Source organism: Hippopotamus amphibius, chromosome 9 (assembly GCF_030028045.1).
Source record: "Hippopotamus amphibius kiboko isolate mHipAmp2 chromosome 9, mHipAmp2.hap2, whole genome shotgun sequence".
Taxonomy (NCBI): Eukaryota; Metazoa; Chordata; class Mammalia; order Artiodactyla; family Hippopotamidae; genus Hippopotamus; species Hippopotamus amphibius.
In genome coordinates this window covers 130,661,945-130,679,898 of record NC_080194.1, presented here as the reverse complement: position 1 = coordinate 130,679,898, position 17,954 = coordinate 130,661,945, and the positions used below count along the sequence as shown (strand labels likewise).

Here is a 17,954-nt window from a genome sequence, read left to right as displayed (position 1 = left end):
ACCTGTGCAGCACAGAGAAGCAGGGTGACTCCCAGAGCTAGTGTGAGCGCCGGGAATAGCAGCGCCACCAGGGTGTCTGGGGGAATCCCAAGACTGTTTAGGCCAAGTTTTTTAGAAACAAATCTGTTGTGGAAAGTGACTTGGGGTTTTTTCCTGTGTCTCGAGGTTTCAGGATCAATTCATTAATCTCAGTTCAAGGCGCGAAGATTGCTGCACCCACCAGTGTGGCTTCTCTCTGGGATTTTGAGGGCTTTTTCCTCCTGCCTTTCAACAGAGCAGTATTAAAAAGCCTGCTCTGGGACTTGGTTGGCATGGTCTTTGCCTTTTTTCCCCCGGGAGCTGCAGCAGGTGGCAGAGATATCCCAGCCCCACACTACTGCTTTAAGCAAATGCGGCATCTCAGAAGTTCTGAGATCTCCCCTGCATTGCTTGTCTCACCAAACGAGCAGGAATTGCTCTGTGATTATCTACCTTTGGTTGATCAGTGACCTCCTGGACCCCGATCCTCATTAAAGAAGCAGTTCATTTTGAGTTGCAAAGTCCTTAGTGACAAAATTAGTAGGAGTCCATAATGGGCAGGTTTTGGGGGGTTTTATTGTTTTTTTTTTTTTTCATTGGCTGTGTTGGGTTTTCGTTGCTGCACGCGGGCTTTGTCTATTTGTGGCGAGTGTGGACTGCTCTTTGTTGAGGTGCACGGGCTTCTCATTGAAGTGGCTTCCCTTGTTGAGGAGCACGGGCCTAGGCACTTGGGCTCAGTAGTTGTAGCTCGCAGGCTCCAGAGCACAGGCTTTGTCGTTGTGGCACACGGGCTTAGTTGCTCTGCAACATGTGGGATCCTCCAGGACCAGGGATTGAACCAGTGACCCCTGCATTGGCAGGTGAGTTCTTAACCACTGCGCCACCAGGGCAGTACTTTTTTAAATCTTTTCTTGGGTGCATGATGTGAAAATGCATCTTCATGAGCGTTAGGGAGGCAGAGAGAAAGAGAGGTGACCTGTCATGTGTTTCTTCCACCAAGGATTGATTTTCCTTTCGTGCCCATTGCGGGGCAAAGTGGGCAGAATGAGTTGCAGGTTGTGTCTGGATCTCCCAGCCTGGGAGGTATTTCGGTGAGTTCTAAAGAGCTCCAGAGTCCAAGGGGCGGGGGTTCAGGCCCCAACCCTGCCACTCAGTCTTGTGTGACTTTGGACAAGCTGCTCAACCTCTCTGGGCCCCAGTTTTTTCATGTGTAAGTCGGGTTAATGGTAACAATAATTGCTGACTCAGCGGTGTGGGGATGACACGCAATGATGCACATAAGGGGGGGAATTACAGGGGTCTCTGCAGTAAAGTAAGAGCCTGTTACGGTTCGTCTTAATGCCGTTGTGAATCTGGGATGGGGTGTGGAGTAGTGGTTGGGAGATGAACAGTAGATTCTGCTCAGGCCAGAACCTCTGGACTCAAAGATGCCAAAATAAGGTGTAAACAGCCAGGTTTTCGGGAACCTCTGCGCACCCTTCACTTTCTTCCTGGGGTGAGGACCCAGCAGATTCAAGAGCGGGAGGAGTGACCGCTGCAGGAGGAAGTGGTCAGCAGCGAGCCCAGCCCTGCTTGGCCCCAGTACAGCAGAAGGGAGTGTTCTCCCCTCCACTTCCCTCCCTTGTGGCTCATGAGATTAAGTTGCAAGAGGGCTGGGCAGGCCTGGAAGAGAGTATGCAGATGTGAGGGATCCTAGGACTTGGTTGGTAAAAGGTTAAGAAATGAGTTCGGACAGTTGCATTTATGACACCAAGAAAGGAGGAGCCACATTTTAGAAATACGCGATGAATACATGTGGGTGATGTGGGAAACTCGTTGGGCCCAACTATCTCTTTTCAAACAGTGGGTTCTCGCTGGGGATCCAAGGGAATGAAGATCAGTTCTTGAGGGAGGGGAGGGATGAAAAAAATCTTAGGTATTACAGTGGTGTGTGGCCCTCCAAAACTCAACCCTGCCAAACAAAACCTTATTTCTTAGTATTTCATTTCTCTTGTTAGGTAGAAATTAAATTATATTTAAATTAATTGAATTTAAATATAATTTAATTTTTTTCCTTGGGGGGAGAGGAAGGAGGGAGCCAGCTGTAATGAAAACAAGATTGGGAAATCTGTTTTATACTGATTTCAGCAAATAAGCTGCTCCCAGACTCAGTCCTATAGGCCCGGGAGTAAACATCCGTATAGCCCTCACTGTCCATTTAAGAGAATATCTTTCACCCGGCGAATCGTTGAGTCTTGGAACAAGGGACGTTTTCCGCTAGGGACCCTAAAATCCCAAGTGGCGTATTTACGGATGAGAAAGTGGGGGCTAGGTTCACGCAGCTTGGTCATGGGCCAGTTTCCAAGTCTAAGCCCGGTTCGTCTTGCATCAGGAATGCATCTCTTCATGCATCAGAAATGCCTCCATTTCCTTTTCTGTAACCAACAGTCACAATTCAGCTACCTAACGTTTGGCCCCAGTGCAGCATGGAAAGCCAGGGCCCCTGGTTCGAGAAGTATTTGGAATTTCAAAATGGCGGCAGCATTCAGCCGAGCTTGGCTGGCCCTTCTGCGTGGAGGGCCCCGTGGGACTCCACGGGTCACATGCCCGTGAGGTCAGCCCTGGTCACATTTTCCATATTTAAAAAAATGAGTTTGGAATGCCTCTCTCTGGATTTGGAAGGAGCTAATAAAAGAATCATTCTGAGATGGTGAAAACAGAAATCTCCAGCCCATAGCATCTTCTTGATTCCCGTGGGGGCAGGTGGAAGGTGGGTGGAGAATCGCCTTCAATGTCTCCTTTTAAATGCACAGTCCAGAAGAGCCACTCTCAGGGGCTTAATAACAAAGTTAAACAACTAGGGAGGGAGGAGGGAGACCCCCTTGTTTGTTCCTTTATTCCCCCCACAAAACTCCGCGTAGCCATGGCAACCTGGGTTCTGCAGAGACTGCACCCCAGCCACCCAGAGCCACCAAAGGATTCTCAAGGCTGTGCTTTTATGCGGCAAAACTGTGGCGTTGCTGATTCGTTAAACTCAGAAACACTTTCCTGTGGTTTCCAGTTCGTCCCAGAAAAAAGGGACACGAGTATTAGGTGGAATTGTGCTAGTGCCTCAGCGCACAGGTGGCGGGAGTAATGAAGGGTTCCCTGCTGACAGTGGAGTGTGTTTCCGTGTGTGTGTGTGTGTGTGTGTGTGTCCCCACATGTGTGTCTGCCCTTAAGAGTTTCACATTGTGGAGGTGAGGAGGAGGGCGTGGAGACCAGTCGAACAAATCTTTTCTGGAAGGGTGGCTTAGTGGCTGGCTAGGTGGGCCTCCTGCCCCTGGGGGAAACGAAATTAAAAAGCAGTGGGGGTGGGGAGAGGGGAAAAAAGAGAGAGAGAGAAATGGGACTGACTGAAGGGGCATTTCCTGGCCTGGGGGAAGGCAGGCTATGGAATTTGTTTAGAAAGCTTTCAAAGCAGCTGCTTATTTGTTTTCTTTTTCTTTCTTGCTTTTTTTTTAAACCATTCTAGACTGTCACTCTCGTTCTTTTCAAAATTATGAGTGTGTTTATGTGGCTGTTTGATCCAGAAGCGATGTTCCCGAGAGACAGTGTCCTGAAGTTCCAGAAGATAGGATGTGACCATGAGAAAAATGATGATGGTCTATAAAATGAGGGCAAGGGTCAGTGGGTGTTAATTTTCAGAAGGGGACGCGCAGGCCCGTCCTTCCTTTAGATGTCTTGGAAAGAACCCCCCCCCCATCCCCACCTCCCCAAGCGTCCTAACACCTGAGTGTTTGCTCTCAGCAGCACAATTCACATTTTCTGGCTGAGTTTCCGCCCTCTTGGAGGAGACCGGCAATGGTTTGACCCGAACTATGTGCAGAATCTGGGGCACCCCAAGACCTCCTGTTTCCCCTCCCAAAGCACTCTGTGACCGCCGCAAACTGTGCTATTTTAGTCTTTCTGGATGCACGGCGCTTTCTGCTCTTGTGGGGTTTTTTTTATATGACTCAGTTTTCATCATAAATCGTGTAGGCAGCTCTGGGTCTGCCTTTCCTGAGACAGGAAGAGACAGTGAGTCCTTGATGTTCAGCACGGATGTAAATTACCCGGGAGCACGAGGCAGTGGCCGTGTTCCCCCAGCTGAAGTCTCCTCCAGCCCAGTCCACGGGTGGGGGGGGCACGGTGGGGAGGGTCGTCCTAGGGCCTGCTGGGAAGGGACGACAGCCGACTTCAGAGGTGAGCCTGGTAGAGAGGCGTCCCCGGGCAGATGTTTGTGGCTTGTCTTCCCTCCTGCTTCCGTGTTTCTGTTCCTGTGTGTCAGAGGAAACTGACACAGTTATATACCTTAACCACTTTTCACAGTCCATCTGTTGTTGTTTTTTTTTTCTAATTTATTTATTCATTTATTTATTTAATTGGCTGTGTTGGGTCTTTTTTGCTGTGAGCGGGCTTTCTTTAGTTGTGGTGAGTGGGGGCTACTCTTCACCATGGTGCGCGGGCTCCTCACTGCTGTGGCTTCTCCCGTTGCAGAGCACGGGCTCTAGGCACATGGGCTTCAGTAGTTGCAGCACATGGGCTCAATACTTGTGGCTCACGGGCTCTAAAGCGCAGGCTCAATAGTTGTAGCGCACGGGCTCAGTTGCTCCGCGGCATGTGGGACCTTCCCGGAGCAGAGATCGAACCCGTGTCCCCTGCACTGGCAGGCGGATTCTCAACCACTGTGCCACCTAGGAAGCCCCACAGTCCATCTGTTTTAAACCCCGAACATGTTTTCACAAATGTGTTTCATGGTCCTGTTAACCCCACTTCTGATGAACCTCCCACTGTAGGCTGGCGTGTAGACCTCCCCTGCTGTCCTCGCACCCACACGTAGGGGCCTTCCGAGCTTTGTTTCCTGTTTCTCTTACGGACTTTCTGCTTCATCTACCCCGTCTAGGGTTGGACCTTTCCTCTTCTCTGTAACCTTCCATGGCTCCTGTCCCATAGAGCCAGAAAGCGAAGCCACACAGGCCATTTAAAGTTGTGTAGTGGCCACTTTTGAAAAGTAAAAAGAAACAGGTGAAATGACCTTCAACAACACATTAACTCCGGCTATTATTTCAGGGTAGAGTCGATATAAAAAATTATGAGCAAGGTATTTCACATTAACATTCTTAAAATGTTTTGAAACCCAGGGGGTATTTTACATGGACATCATGTCGCAGATTGGATGCTAAAATTTTGTCAAAAACATTTCATCTCAATTCAGAGTGCCTTAAAGCAGGTTCACATACCCAGGGTGTCCCAGATTTATATAAAAGTGTTCCAATAAATGACTTAGGTATTCGATTTTCTCTTTTTCTTTTTCTTTTTTTTTTTTTTGGGATCTTAGTTCCCCAACCAGGGATTGAACCCGGGCCCTCAGCAGTGAAGGCACAGAGTCTTAACCACTTGGACTGCCAGGGAATTCCCTATATTTGATTTTCAATTTAAACAACTTAAACAAATATAATTTAACAATTCAGCTCCTCGGATGCATTTCAAGTGTTCAGCCGTGTTGTGTGGTTACTGGTGACCCTGTTGAACAGCCCAGATGAAGACCATTTCCATCCTCCTGGAAAGTTCCCTTGGACAGCTCCAGGCTTATAGAATAAAGTCCAGACATCTTCATAGGACTTTTTCTATAACCCAGCCCCCAACCTGTCTGGCTTTACTTATGGATTTTGTTTTATGCATGGTCGTTTTCCCATGCTTCTCTTCCCACTTGGAAAAAGCCCTTTCATCTCTTCCCCCCGGAGAAATCTCCTCCTTCGGGCTGGGCTGAAAGGCAGGGCGTCCTTGAAGGGTCCCCCCTTCTCCCCGCAGCAGAGTGAACTGCTGCCTCAGCCTCCCACGGGCTCTAGAAGAGGAGGCAGGGTCCGTGGGAAGCCGCACAGGCCCAGCCGAGCCCCGGACCGTGCCTTGCTGCCCTCGGAGCTCCGTGCCCCATTTCTCCCGAGACAGGTTTGAACGGATCTTCTAACGCAGCGTTAGCCCTGCCCCGTTGGAAAAACAGAAGCAGACAAAGGAGGGCACTGTGTCCTCCTGCAGCTGCGCGGGGCTGCCAAGCGTGGACCGCAGACAGGAACGCGCTGTGGGTCCCGCCCACGTAATTCTAGGGAGGCATCAGCTCTGCGCGGGGGAGAAAAAACTTCTCTTTGCCCTCACAAAAGGACATATGTGCCTGGCTGCTCTGACTCTCGTTTTTCAAAATGAGAACTGGGTGCTGTGTGTGTCCCTGTGTGTGTTTACTTTTTAAAAACTGTAACATATATACAGCAAAGGCCACACAACTTAATTGTATGGCTGGAATGTTCACAAAGTGGACATTCCTATGTAACCACCCCCAGATGAAGAGAACTTGACTCATCCCCCCACCCCCTTCTAGACTCTACTTCCCCTCCCAAGGGTAACCACTTTCTTCAATTTTGGACCTGAGATTCCTTTTTCCTGTTTCTGGACTTCAGGCACATGGCATTGCATGGTGTGCATTTCTTGACCTCTGGCTTGTGTTGCTCAGTATTACATTTGCCATAATGTGTGGTTGGCTTTCTTTCTTTCTTTTTTTTTTTTTAATTGGAGCATAATTGCTTTGCAATGTTGTGTGAGTTTCTGCTGTACAGCAAAGTGAATCAGCTGTATGTATATATACATCCCCTCCCTCACCCCCCATCCCACCCATCTACGTCATCACAGCACCCACTGAGCTCCCTGTGCTTTACAGCAGGTTCCCACTAGCTGTCTGTTTTGCACATGGTAGTGTATTTAGTCAGACCTAATCTCTCAGTTCATCATTCCCGCCCCCGCCCCCACCCCCCCCACCCCCGGCTGTGTCCACATGTCTGTTCTCTGTGTGGGTGGCTTTTGGGGGCCTTTGTATTTTCCGTCACTTGAAACACTGTTAGTAAAAACTGCAGCGGTTAACTTAAAAAAAAAAAAGAAAGAAAGGAAAGAAAAAACAATAGATGTGAAAGACAGGTCTTGGTTGGGTGATGGTTTCACGTGCGAAAAAACTTATGTTCGCGTTTGGCTGTTTGTCCTGGGGATTTTCTAGGTTTGGGTGTATTTCTCTTGTCATTATCTACAATTTGTCTTTTTTTTTTTTTTTTTTAATGGAAATGCAAAGGGTGAGCAATACCCCCAAGGCAGTCGCCACTCCACTCAGGCTGCACTGCTGCGGGATCCCCCATCAGAGATCAAAGCCAGGCCGCCTGCAGTGCAAGTGTGGGGTCTTAACCTCTGAACTGCCAGGGAAGTCCCCTACCTTTTACCTTTGTGTAGGGAATCTCTTGTTAAGGTTGTTGTTCTTGCGCCTGGAAGGGATGACGTTAACTGCCTTTCTGGCTTTTGGACGAGGCTGGACACAGGTCATTTCCTGATTGTCTGTTTCTCAGGAAGAAAATGAAAGATTGAGGGTGGAAAGGAGAGACGAGGAGATGACAATTGAATTTCGGATCTGGTGTCTTCTGATTTTGCTTTAGGTAAAATGTCTGCTCCAGGATTCTACCAGGCGGCCGCTGGGCCTTCCTCGGTGCCGACCGCACCCCCGTCCTATGAAGAGACAGTGGCCGTTAACAGTTACTACCCCACGCCTCCAGCACCCATGCCCGGGCCGACCACGGGGCTCATGACGGGCCCGGATGGAAAGGGCATGAATCCGCCTGCGTACTACACCCAGCCGGTGCCCGTCCCCAACGCCAATGCGAGTATGTACAGACTCCTGAGCCCCTCACCTCTCCTTGACCCTGCGCCCTGGGACTGCCCCAGAGTCTAAGTCAAGTGCCAGTCAGTCCAGCTTTCCCCCGTGTCCTGAAATTTCACATCTAGTCTTTTCCTTTTTCTTTTTTTTTTTTAACACTTGGCCTCGCCATGTGGGATCTTAGTTCCCTGACCAGGGATCGAACCCGGGCCTCTGCACTGAAAGAGCTGAATCCTAACTACGAGGGCGCCCGTTCCATGTCAGTGAGGCGCTTGACTTTTCCATAATAAAGCACAGTTCATGAGCTTTCCTACGTCCACCATACGCCAGTCCTTATTGGCACGACCAACTATCCCAGAGAAATTGGAGGATGGGAGTTTGCTTGAGCTTTGGGTGGGAGAACCCCTGCCCCGAGGCCAGGGCTGGAGGAGGAGAGGAAGAAGCTGAAGCCGTGAGTGAGGAATGGGTGAGCTGACACCCACCCCCGGTCCAACATTAGTGCAGCTGACTCCCCTGCCTTCCAGCAACTTCTTCATGGCCTTGCCCTTTGGTATTTCCTGCTGCTGGGTGCACCCAGATATGTAGCTGATTCAGTATTATGAGCAGCTCCTGCGAGTCAGGCTGCCTGGGTTCACCAGCCTCCTTGTGCCTCCATTTCCCCATCTGTAAAGTGGGACCCATCAAGCACCTGCAGCCGGGGCCTGTTAAGATTATAAGTTCTATGGGTCGTCACTGGATAAGCGTGAACTATTGTTATTGTGCTCAAGTGACTTGGACTCCTTGAGATGGAGGAGGACAAGGTAATGACTATTTTAGATCACACTCTGATCAACAAATAGCTCATTCTTGCAGTCCCAAAAATCCTTATTAAAATTTACATGTAAGTGCTAAATTACACTTTGATACTGCTCTTCTGTAGGGGGCGGGCGGGGGCAGGGGTGCTTTCTAGGTCTTTCTGGGAATATTAAGTCTGGTTAGCTGTGGGTAGTGGTTAATGTCCCTTAAGACATGGATCACAGAAGTGACATTTCAATAACGTGAAAAAGAACAGAAAGAAGTCCCTTCGACAGAACTGCAAGCTTGAACAACTCTGCCGAAAACCAAAAGAACTTGCTAAGCTCTGAGGGCTTTGTGATTTCCATCCCCCAGGTACTCTTCTGACGCTTGTGGATGTCTGCACGTGTTTTTCACATCCTTTTCTCTTTTTAGCATGATTTTGTATCCTCACTGCACATTTCAGGACAGTCTCCCCGACTTGTTGTAAAGAACTGGGCTGGTGTCCCCTGGCGTAGTAAATGCCAGCCTTATTACAGGCGTTGGAGTTTGTTAAAGGAGCCCGTGTGAAATGCAGGCTTGTTTATGAAGGATTCACTCTGTACCAGGCACAGGATAGGGTTCTTTACTGCCTTTGTCCCATTTAATCCTAGCAACAACTCTTATTATCCCATTTTTAAAATAACAGCTTCATTGAGATAGAATTCCCGTACCATAAAGTTCACTCTTTTAAAGTATACAGTTCAGTGGTTTTAGCATATTCACAGAGCTGTGCAGCCATCAGCACTAATTTCAGAACATTTGCATCACCCCAGGAAGAATCCCCCATCACCCCCCCCACCCCCCAGTCCCTGGCAACCACTAATCTACAGATGGAGAAAATTGAGGCTAAAACCCATCACATCACTGTTTCTGAAATTACTGTCTGTAGACCACCTTCGTAGAACCACTCAAGAGCTTAAAAAGTGGTTTTGGGGACCCTGCCCCAGACCTGCTGAATCAGACTGTTTTGAGGGCAGAGCCCAGGAGTCTGCATTCTCAGTAAGCTCCGCACTTGAGTCCGGAGACAGTTGAGTTTGAAAGCCTGGTGGAGCTGAGCCAAATCTCCCCAGGAACACATGGTCCGTTCCCCCATCTCGTGTGTGGAGGTTTCCAGAGCCCCTCAAGTGATAATTCTGGAAATCTGCCACTGTTCTCTCTTCCCTTTTTTGTCATTTTTCTCCCTTGACCCCGATTTATGTGTGTGTGTGTGGTAAAATACACATAACATAAAATTGATTACCTTAAGTGTTTCTCAGCGTACAGTTCAGTGGCATTAAGTAGAAGTACATTCGGGACTTCCCTGGTGGTCCAGTGGTTAAGAATCCGCCTGCCAATGCAGGGGACGCATTGATCCCTGGTTGGGGAACTAAGATCCTATACGCCACAGGGCAACTAAGTTGAGCACACAAGCCACAACTAGAGAGCCTGCGTGCCGCAACTAAGATCCAATGCAGCCGAAAATAAATAAATAATTTTTTTTAAAAATACGCAATTCACAGAAACACACATAAAAGTATAAGTACATTCACATTTTTGTGCAATCACCGCCTTCCATCTCTTTTTACATTTTACAAAACAAACTTTATACCCATTAAACAGTAAGTCCCCACTCCTTCCTCGCCCCTGGCACCCACCATTCTGCTTTTTATTTCTGAATTCGACTACTCTAGGTGCCTCCTGTATGTGGGATCATACAGTGTTTGTCTCGTTGTGTCTGGCTTATTTCACTTAGCCTGATGCCCTCAAGGTCCATCAATGTTTTTAGATGTGTCAGAATTTCCTTCCTTTTTAAGGCTGAGTAATAATCCGTTGCATAGATGGGCCACATTTTGTTTATCCATTCATTCATGGATGGACACTGAGTTGCTTCCACCTGTTGGCTCTTGTGAATAGCGCTCCCCTGAACATGGGTGTGCAAATACCTGTCAAGACCCTGCCTCTACGGTTTTGCATTTAATGAATGTCCTCGTTTACTGATTGGCCGGTTTGTTCTGTTCCTTCCATCAGTTGCCGTGCAGACAGTCTATGTGCAACAGCCCATCTCCTTTTTCGACCGCCCGGTCCAGATGTGTTGTCCTTCCTGCAACAAGATGATCGTGACTCAGCTGTCCTATAATGCCGGCGCCCTCACCTGGCTCTCCTGCGGGAGCCTGTGCCTGTTGGGGTAAGTCTGGAGTCCACTCAGACCCCGGGCTCTCCTGAATTCCTCTCTTGTAGGATATCTCAGTCACAGAACATACTTCTGTGTTGTGGAGGGCTGTCCCATGCCCTGTAGGATGTTGAACAGCGTCCCTGGCCTCTGCCCACTCTATGCCAGTAGCTCCCCTACCCCCCTTGTTATAACCAGAAATTGTGCCCAGTTGAGAACCACTGCCCTCGAGCACATCAGCCCCTGGAAGCTGCGGTCCCATCATTTCTTCTCAGACCACTCCCTGCATGTAGGGACAAGCATAGCAGCCATTTGCATCTGTGTAGGGTGATACCCTTAGGGATTTCTTTTTCTTCTAGAATTTCATGACCTAAGTAATCATGTTTGCTTGACTCTGAGAGAAGCTTTAAACAATCTGTACGTTAAAATATTTTATAGTCATCTCTTCAAAACTTCTTATCCTTTTATGACCCCCAGTAGTTTTCTGTTGCCTACACAAGGAGAATGCGTAAATATTTGTGTCTGTACCAAGGGTATTACGTTGAAGAGATAAAACTTTCTGTTCTGGGAGAAATTTGAGGAAGCACCATTTAATTTTTTTTTTCCGAACAGATAAGGCAGCCTCCTTATTCCTGGCTGTGTGAGTCACTCAGAAAACCACAGGCGCTCCGTTTTCTTCCTGGAAGGAAATGGTGTTTGTGTGTTCCTTTTCAGAAACCCTTGCCTGACTCTTTCCTCTTTATCTGCTCCTGACTCAGGTGCAGGAGGAATGATCGTTCTCTTCCTAGTTTTAAAAAGAGGCTCAAAGCCCCTGAGAGCTTAATTAGCATCCCTGAGGACTTGCCTTCCGTGTGGGGAAGAAAGGAGACAGAAAACGTCACATAGAAGTTCATTGTGGTTCGGCCATTCCTATGAAAACTAACTTTTATCTTTGAAATCGGGGAAGGACAAAAGGGAACCTTTTATCCTCTTTTGGCCTCTGACTTTCATTTTAAGACGGCTTTTTCTGTCCCTCCTCCTTTTCTTCCTTACATGCAGTACTGTGTGTTGAGATCCTGCCTCTCGCTGCTGTGCGGCTGTGGGCGAGGGACTTCACCCCTCTGTGCTCCAGTTTCCTCATCTGTAAACTGGGGGCACTAATGCACCTTGGGGGGCGTTGAGGATAAAGCAGGTGTGTGTGTGCACGCGCGCGGTGCCGCTTGGCGCTGCACCGGTACTTGTCAGCTAGGGATTAGGATGATCTCGCAGTGCACAGGCTGCCCTTATTTGAACTCAGGTACCCTTAGGCCGTAGGAAATTCCATTCATGAGATTGTTTCCTCGTCAGAGTATTTCCTGATTCTGCTTTATATAAACCAGCATCTTCCTGTAAAATGTTGATTTTTTTTTTTTTTTTTTAAACTATGTTTTTGGCAAACGTTGGTTGTAAGGCTGTGGGGTGTTTTCTGACACCCGCCATGTCTCCAGCACCAGCTGGGTGTCCAGTGATTTGATTCAGTCCTGGCACTTAACTACCTGTAGCGGATGCAGACCCCGCAGCCTCAGGGCTCTGTCCCCCAGGCTGCTCCCACTTCAGAGGCAGCCACAAGGGTCGGATCCCCTGTACTTCTGATCGGTCAAGGGTCCTGTATCCCCTCTTCAGGTTTGGTCGTGTGCTGGAATGACTCACAGAACTTGGGAAGGCAGTTTACTTACATTTACCGGTTTATTATACAGGAGACAAATGGACAGCTAGGTGAGGAGGTAACAGGAGGTGACTAGGGTGGGTCTTGAGTGCAGAGGCTTTTGTCCCCGTGGAGCTGGGATGCACCACCCGCTTGGCACATACATGCGGTCACCAACCGGGAATATCTCCAAATGTAGTTGTTCAAATGTTTTTATAACCCAGTCCTCAGCCCCTCATTCCACCCCAGAGGTATGTGGTTGGGGCTGAAAGTTCCAACCTGCTAGTCACTTGGTCTTTCTGGTGACCAGCACATCCCGAGCCTGTCTAGGGACCCACCCTAGTCACCTCATTAGCATAAACTCAGGTGTGATTGAAGGGGCTCCTTGTGAGTAGCAGAAGACGCTTCTGTCACTCAGGAAATTCTAAGGGTTTTGGAGCTCTGTACCAGGCACCAGAGACAAAGACCACATGTATTTCTTCTTACACCTCAGGCTGTACAGAGGTCCTGCCTGCGTGCGCTGATGACAGATGACGTAGGTTAAGAAGTGAGATTTGCGGAACTTTATTTGGTTGTGGCTGTGAGAAGCGGCCTCTGTATGGAAAAGGGATCAGTCCAAGACAGGAGTCAGCAAACGACAGCCCAGGGGCCAAATCCAGCCCCTTTTAAGTTTCATTAGAACACATCGCGCCCTTTCTTAACGGTCTGTCTGTGGCTGCTTTCACGGTCCAAGGACAGAACAAGACCCATGTAGCCTGAAATATGTGTTCTCTGGCCCCTTAGAAAGGAAGTTCACCGATTCCAATCTAAGACTTTGAAAGATGCTCAAATGACCTGGGACACCCAGGACAGTCTGTCTGTGGGAGCAGCCTTGGTGATGGTTGGGGTCTTACTTCCCTAGGGCTGTTATAACAAATTACCACAAACCTGGTGGCTTAAAAACAATAGGAATTTTATTCTTTCACCATTCTGGAAGCCAGAAGTCCAAAGTAAGGTGGCATGTTCCCTCCGAAGGCTCTAAGGGCAGAATCCTTCCTTGCCTCTTTGAGCTTCTGGAAGGCCACGTGTTCTTTGCCTGTGGCTGCATCACTCCCGTCTCTGTCTCTGTCCTCACATGGGCTTTGTCCCTCTGTATTTTTCTTTTCTTTCTTTTTTTTTTAAGAACTTTTATTGAGATACAATTGACATACAATAAACTGTGTATATTTAAAGTGTATAATTTGATTTTTTTTTCTTATTAGTAATGTATATATGGCGATCCCAATCTCCCAATTCATCCCCCACCTCCCCAACTTTCCCCACTTGGTGTCCATATGTTTGTTCTCTACATCTGTGTCTCTATTTCTGGCAGGCGGATACTTAACCACTGTGCCACTAGGAAGTCCCTGTCCCTCTCTATTTCTGTGTGTCCTTTTCTTCTCAGGACCTCGGTCTTTGAGTTTAAGGAGTCTACCCTCCTAATCCAGAAAGATCCCATCTTAAGATCCTTAATTACATCTGCAAAGACCCTTTTTCCAAATAAGATCACTTTTATAGTTTCTAGGGATTAAGACTCTGCTGACACATCTTTTTTGTGGCTACCATCCAAACGATGACAGTAACATGTTTCGTGTGTGGCCTTTTTTGTTCTAGGTGCATTGCGGGCTGCTGCTTCATCCCTTTCTGTGTGGACGCCCTGCAGGACGTGGACCACTACTGTCCCAACTGCAAAGCTCTCCTGGGCACCTACAAGCGTTTGTAGGACTCGGCTAGACCTGGAGGGAGCCGTGCGCTGCAGGAAGGCCTTTCCGACTCTCACCCAGCCCCACCCCTGGGGAAGGCTCCATCTTGGAGGTCTCAGCTCTCCAGGGTCTCCACCTTCATGTCTTCTTTTGGGGGGGAAATATCGCAAAAATAACACACCTCCAAACCCCAGAAATTGCTGCTTGGAGTCGTGCACAGGACATGCAAAGACATTCTCCTTGAGTGCCGGTTCAAGGGTTTCCTGCCTCCCCATCTGTGACCCCAAGTTATCCCATCTAACTGTGATCATTGTCACGTCTGAGTATCTTCTGGTGATTTGCCACTGACCAGCTTCTTGCCTCAGTGGGCCTTTCTCTTGGTGGTCTCAAACTGAGAAGCCCCAGATTGCCTTACTTTTGAAACTGTTCTGGCCCCAATACGGCTGAACCAACCTTTAGTGCCTACCATCATAGCCATCTGTTTCCACTTCTGATGACAAAAATCTTGCCTTATAGACTAAGGGCTTGGCTCTCAGATTCCGTAACTGCAGGCTTTTAAATAGCACACAAATAAACTTTAATTTCTTAATTTGTTTTTAAGTACCAGGAGGGGTTATTCACACCCAGCAGACACATAGCCATGAGGTCATAAACGCAGGCTAGGATAGAAGGCTGGATCTTATCACTGATCTGTCTTTGGACCAGATCCTCAGCCACTTTTTCACGAAGGGCTTTTTTCTGGTAGAGGAATTGTTTGTATTAACAGTTTTTTTGTGACCTCCTTTTGGTCTTAAACACCTTTGAACGTAACTTTGAAAGGAGGGATTTATAGAACCATTTTCCGTAACCATGTGACTGGTATCATTTTCCCATTTGCCAATGCACTCTCACTTTGTTTGTTTGTTTGTTTGCCTTAACAGAAAAAGTAATGGATAACTTCATCCACTGCCTTTACTCGGGTTTAGTGGGGTTCCTAAAAACCTCCATTATGGAACTCTTAAAGCAGGGCTCCTTTGGGGTTCCTGGTGGGTATTTGGAAAGACAAAGGAAAGCGTGCTTCAGCACGTCTGGGTACCATGGTGCTGAAAAGTGTGGGGACCTGACTGTTTCAAAGGCATGTGAAGTCTGGATTTTATTTTTCAGAAGTCAATTTGTTATATAACATCCGAAGACATGATTTCTAGGACTGAAGCAGTGAGCCAGAGTTCTCAGTTCGCTGCTGTGTCATCTTTGAAATCAAGACAAAGCCTGACTCAACTTTCAAGAGTCCCCGTTTTGATAAAAAAAGAAATAGGCACAGGGAATGCATGTGAATAATATTATGTAGAAATCAAGCCTAGGCCTTGATCGAAAATCTGTATATTGGTTGAAAATTATAGTCATAGCCCATTGATTCCGCATATTCATTGGATGTTTCGAAAGTTCCAGTAATTATTTTTGCAATGACTATGGATATTACATAGTACTTTGGTGTTATCTGCTTTTCAAAAATAAAGTCTTTGGTTCACTCTGTGAACTATTTATCAGTTCTTACGCCGTGAAGAACGGTCTCGTGTTGTGTTTCCAGCTGTTGCTACAAAGAACCTTTATGTGTTCCATCATAGTAGGAAATCCTTCATGATAAAAACTTGAGACTCGCCGAGTATCCCGTGACGTCAGGATGACTGATGCTGAGTTGCGTGGATGGCTGGCAAGTCAGATTTGAACATGAGGCTGCTGGAGTCCAACAGGCGTCGTCAGGCGCAGCGAGCCATAGCTTTCAAGTTCAAATAAAACGCATAGAAGAGAGCCGTCCTCATTCATGCTCCGAACAAAACATGCTTTGTTAATTGATCCTGCTAGACGTGAGGTACTAGAAGGGGGGGATTGTGACTCGTCAGGAATATGAATCATCCTCTCTTTTCCTACCTGGTGATAAAGCTTCATTTTGGAAGGTGCCGGAAAATCGTCATCTCGGTGCAACTTTGTCATGTAAACTAACTGCTGGTCTTAAAAAATTGCAGCTCACCGCATCGCGAGCGTGTGTTTTTCTTTTACTTGACAGAATTGAAGGCCATGCATATTTAGCAGTTTTGCTCAGATGGTGGCATATAAATGGTCTCAAGCTGTTATCAATTACATATGCAGAGTCTTCAAAACAACAGCCCTATTTCAAGGACTGTAACATATATACTGTGAAACTTTAAAAATAACATCAGATGCCTGGAGCTTGAAGTGTTCACCAGACATTCCATTTTATTGTTCAAAGTACAGGCTTATTCATATATTTTTACGAATTAAAAGGCTCTTTTGTTCTGCCCCTGTTTGTTGAGGACTTTGGAGTTTGTTGCAAGCAATCACATTCAATTAATGTAAGAGCTTTGTTTTATAGCCACTTGGACCTCAAAAAATAATTTCTTTTTTTTTTTTACCAATTTCAAACCCAAAATGGCTGTACATCTTAAATACTTTTAGCCCGTCTAGGCCTTGTACATACAAGTGTTGGTTTGTGTCTTGTTACCAAAAAGAATTCAGTTATTGCATCTGTTTTAGCCAACTTTGAGCATGTTACTGATTCCTGGCTGACCACAGCATTACCCATGAAAATGTTTTCTCTGGGACAACTGGGTTCCCAGTTGCTACCGAGAACACTTCTGTTGGGCCCTGAACTATTTATAAATGTGGCTTCATATACTCACACACAATTTGGCCTCGTTTTTTTCCCCAGTGACAACCTCTCGTATTTGGGATATTAAAATCCTTCTCTGACTTTTTGAGCTCAAAGATCTCTGTTTAGGAGTAAGCGTAGACATTGGAATTTTACTTACAAAAATCTGATTTGCATTTTGGATCCTATTAAAGTTTTCTCCTGCCTTTATGACTCAGATGTTTACAATGAGTCGTCTGTTTTTCCTGGGCACACCAGTGAATTGAAAGTAGATCCAGTGAGGGCGATGAAAGAGAAACCCGGAGGTTTTTGGTGGTTTTTTTTTTTGTTTTTAAGTCTTAAGAATTTTAAAGAAACAAGAATCTGAAGCTTGGAAAGATTTAAAAAAAGAAGGAAGGAAAAAGTTCATGGCGAAGTATACAGTCTAGTGCATTTAACTGTTTTGTGACTGTTCTCTGCAGTATTAGGAAAATGTTCACATATTTGAATGCCTTTTTTTCCTCTCTGAAATTATTTTTTAGAGCGGTTTTAGGGCTTCCTAGGTGGCGCAGCGGTTAAGAATCCGCCTACCCATGCAGAGGTCACGGGTTCGATCCCAGCTCCAGGAAGATCCCACATGCCTCGGAGCAACTAAGCCCGTGTGCCAAAAAAAAAAAAGAGCAGTTTTAGGTTCATAGCAAAACCGAGCAGAAGGTGCAGAGATTTCTCGTATACCCCGCGCCCCGTCACATGCACAGCCTCCCCCACCATCAGCATCCCCTGCATTTGTTAAGATCCATGAACCTACATTGACGAGATCATCATCCAAAGTTCACAGCTGGCGTTAGGGTTCACTCTTGGTGTTGTACATTCTGTGTGTGTGTGTGTGTGTGTGTGTGTGTGTGTATGTTTCTTTATTTTTCTAGCCACACCTCACCACTTGCGGGATCTTAATTCCCTGACCAGGGATTGAACCCGGGGCCACCGCAGGAAAAGTGCTGGGTCCTAACCACTGGACTACCAGGGAATCCCCCATTCTTTGTGTTTGGACAAAGGTATAATGACATGTATCCACCATCATAGCATCATACACAGTAATTTCACTGGCCTAAAAATGTATGTGTTGGGGGGCTTCCCTGGTGGCACAGTGGTTAAGAACCCACCTGCCAATACAGGGGACACGAGTTCGAGCCCTGGTTCGGGAAGATTCCACATGCCGCGGAACAACTAAGCCTGTGAGCCTAGAAGCCTTTGCTCTGCAACGAGGGAAGCCACCG

The 17,954-nt window shown here is 47.2% G+C and overlaps 1 protein-coding gene and 1 non-coding gene across 6 annotated transcripts in view; one reads left to right on the top strand and one right to left on the bottom strand.

Moving 5' to 3' along the window:
- Positions 1–15,580, top strand: part of LITAF (lipopolysaccharide induced TNF factor) — a 119,557-nt gene extending 103,977 nt beyond the window's left edge. For all 5 annotated transcript variants that reach the window (XM_057748744.1, XM_057748745.1, XM_057748749.1 and 2 more), the window contains 3 exons: positions 7,485–7,709; positions 10,526–10,682; positions 13,963–15,580. In XM_057748744.1, the coding sequence (XP_057604727.1) occupies positions 7,485–7,709; positions 10,526–10,682; positions 13,963–14,071 (491 nt within the window). In that variant the 3' untranslated portion in view covers positions 14,072–15,580. The remainder of the gene's footprint in view (positions 1–7,484; positions 7,710–10,525; positions 10,683–13,962) is intronic.
- Positions 15,581–17,631: 2,051 nt separating this feature from the next.
- Positions 17,632–17,704, bottom strand: TRNAK-UUU (transfer RNA lysine (anticodon UUU)). Its single transcript has one exon. It is a non-coding gene; the product is annotated as a tRNA-Lys (tRNA).
- Between the last annotated feature and the right edge of the window lie 250 nt (positions 17,705–17,954).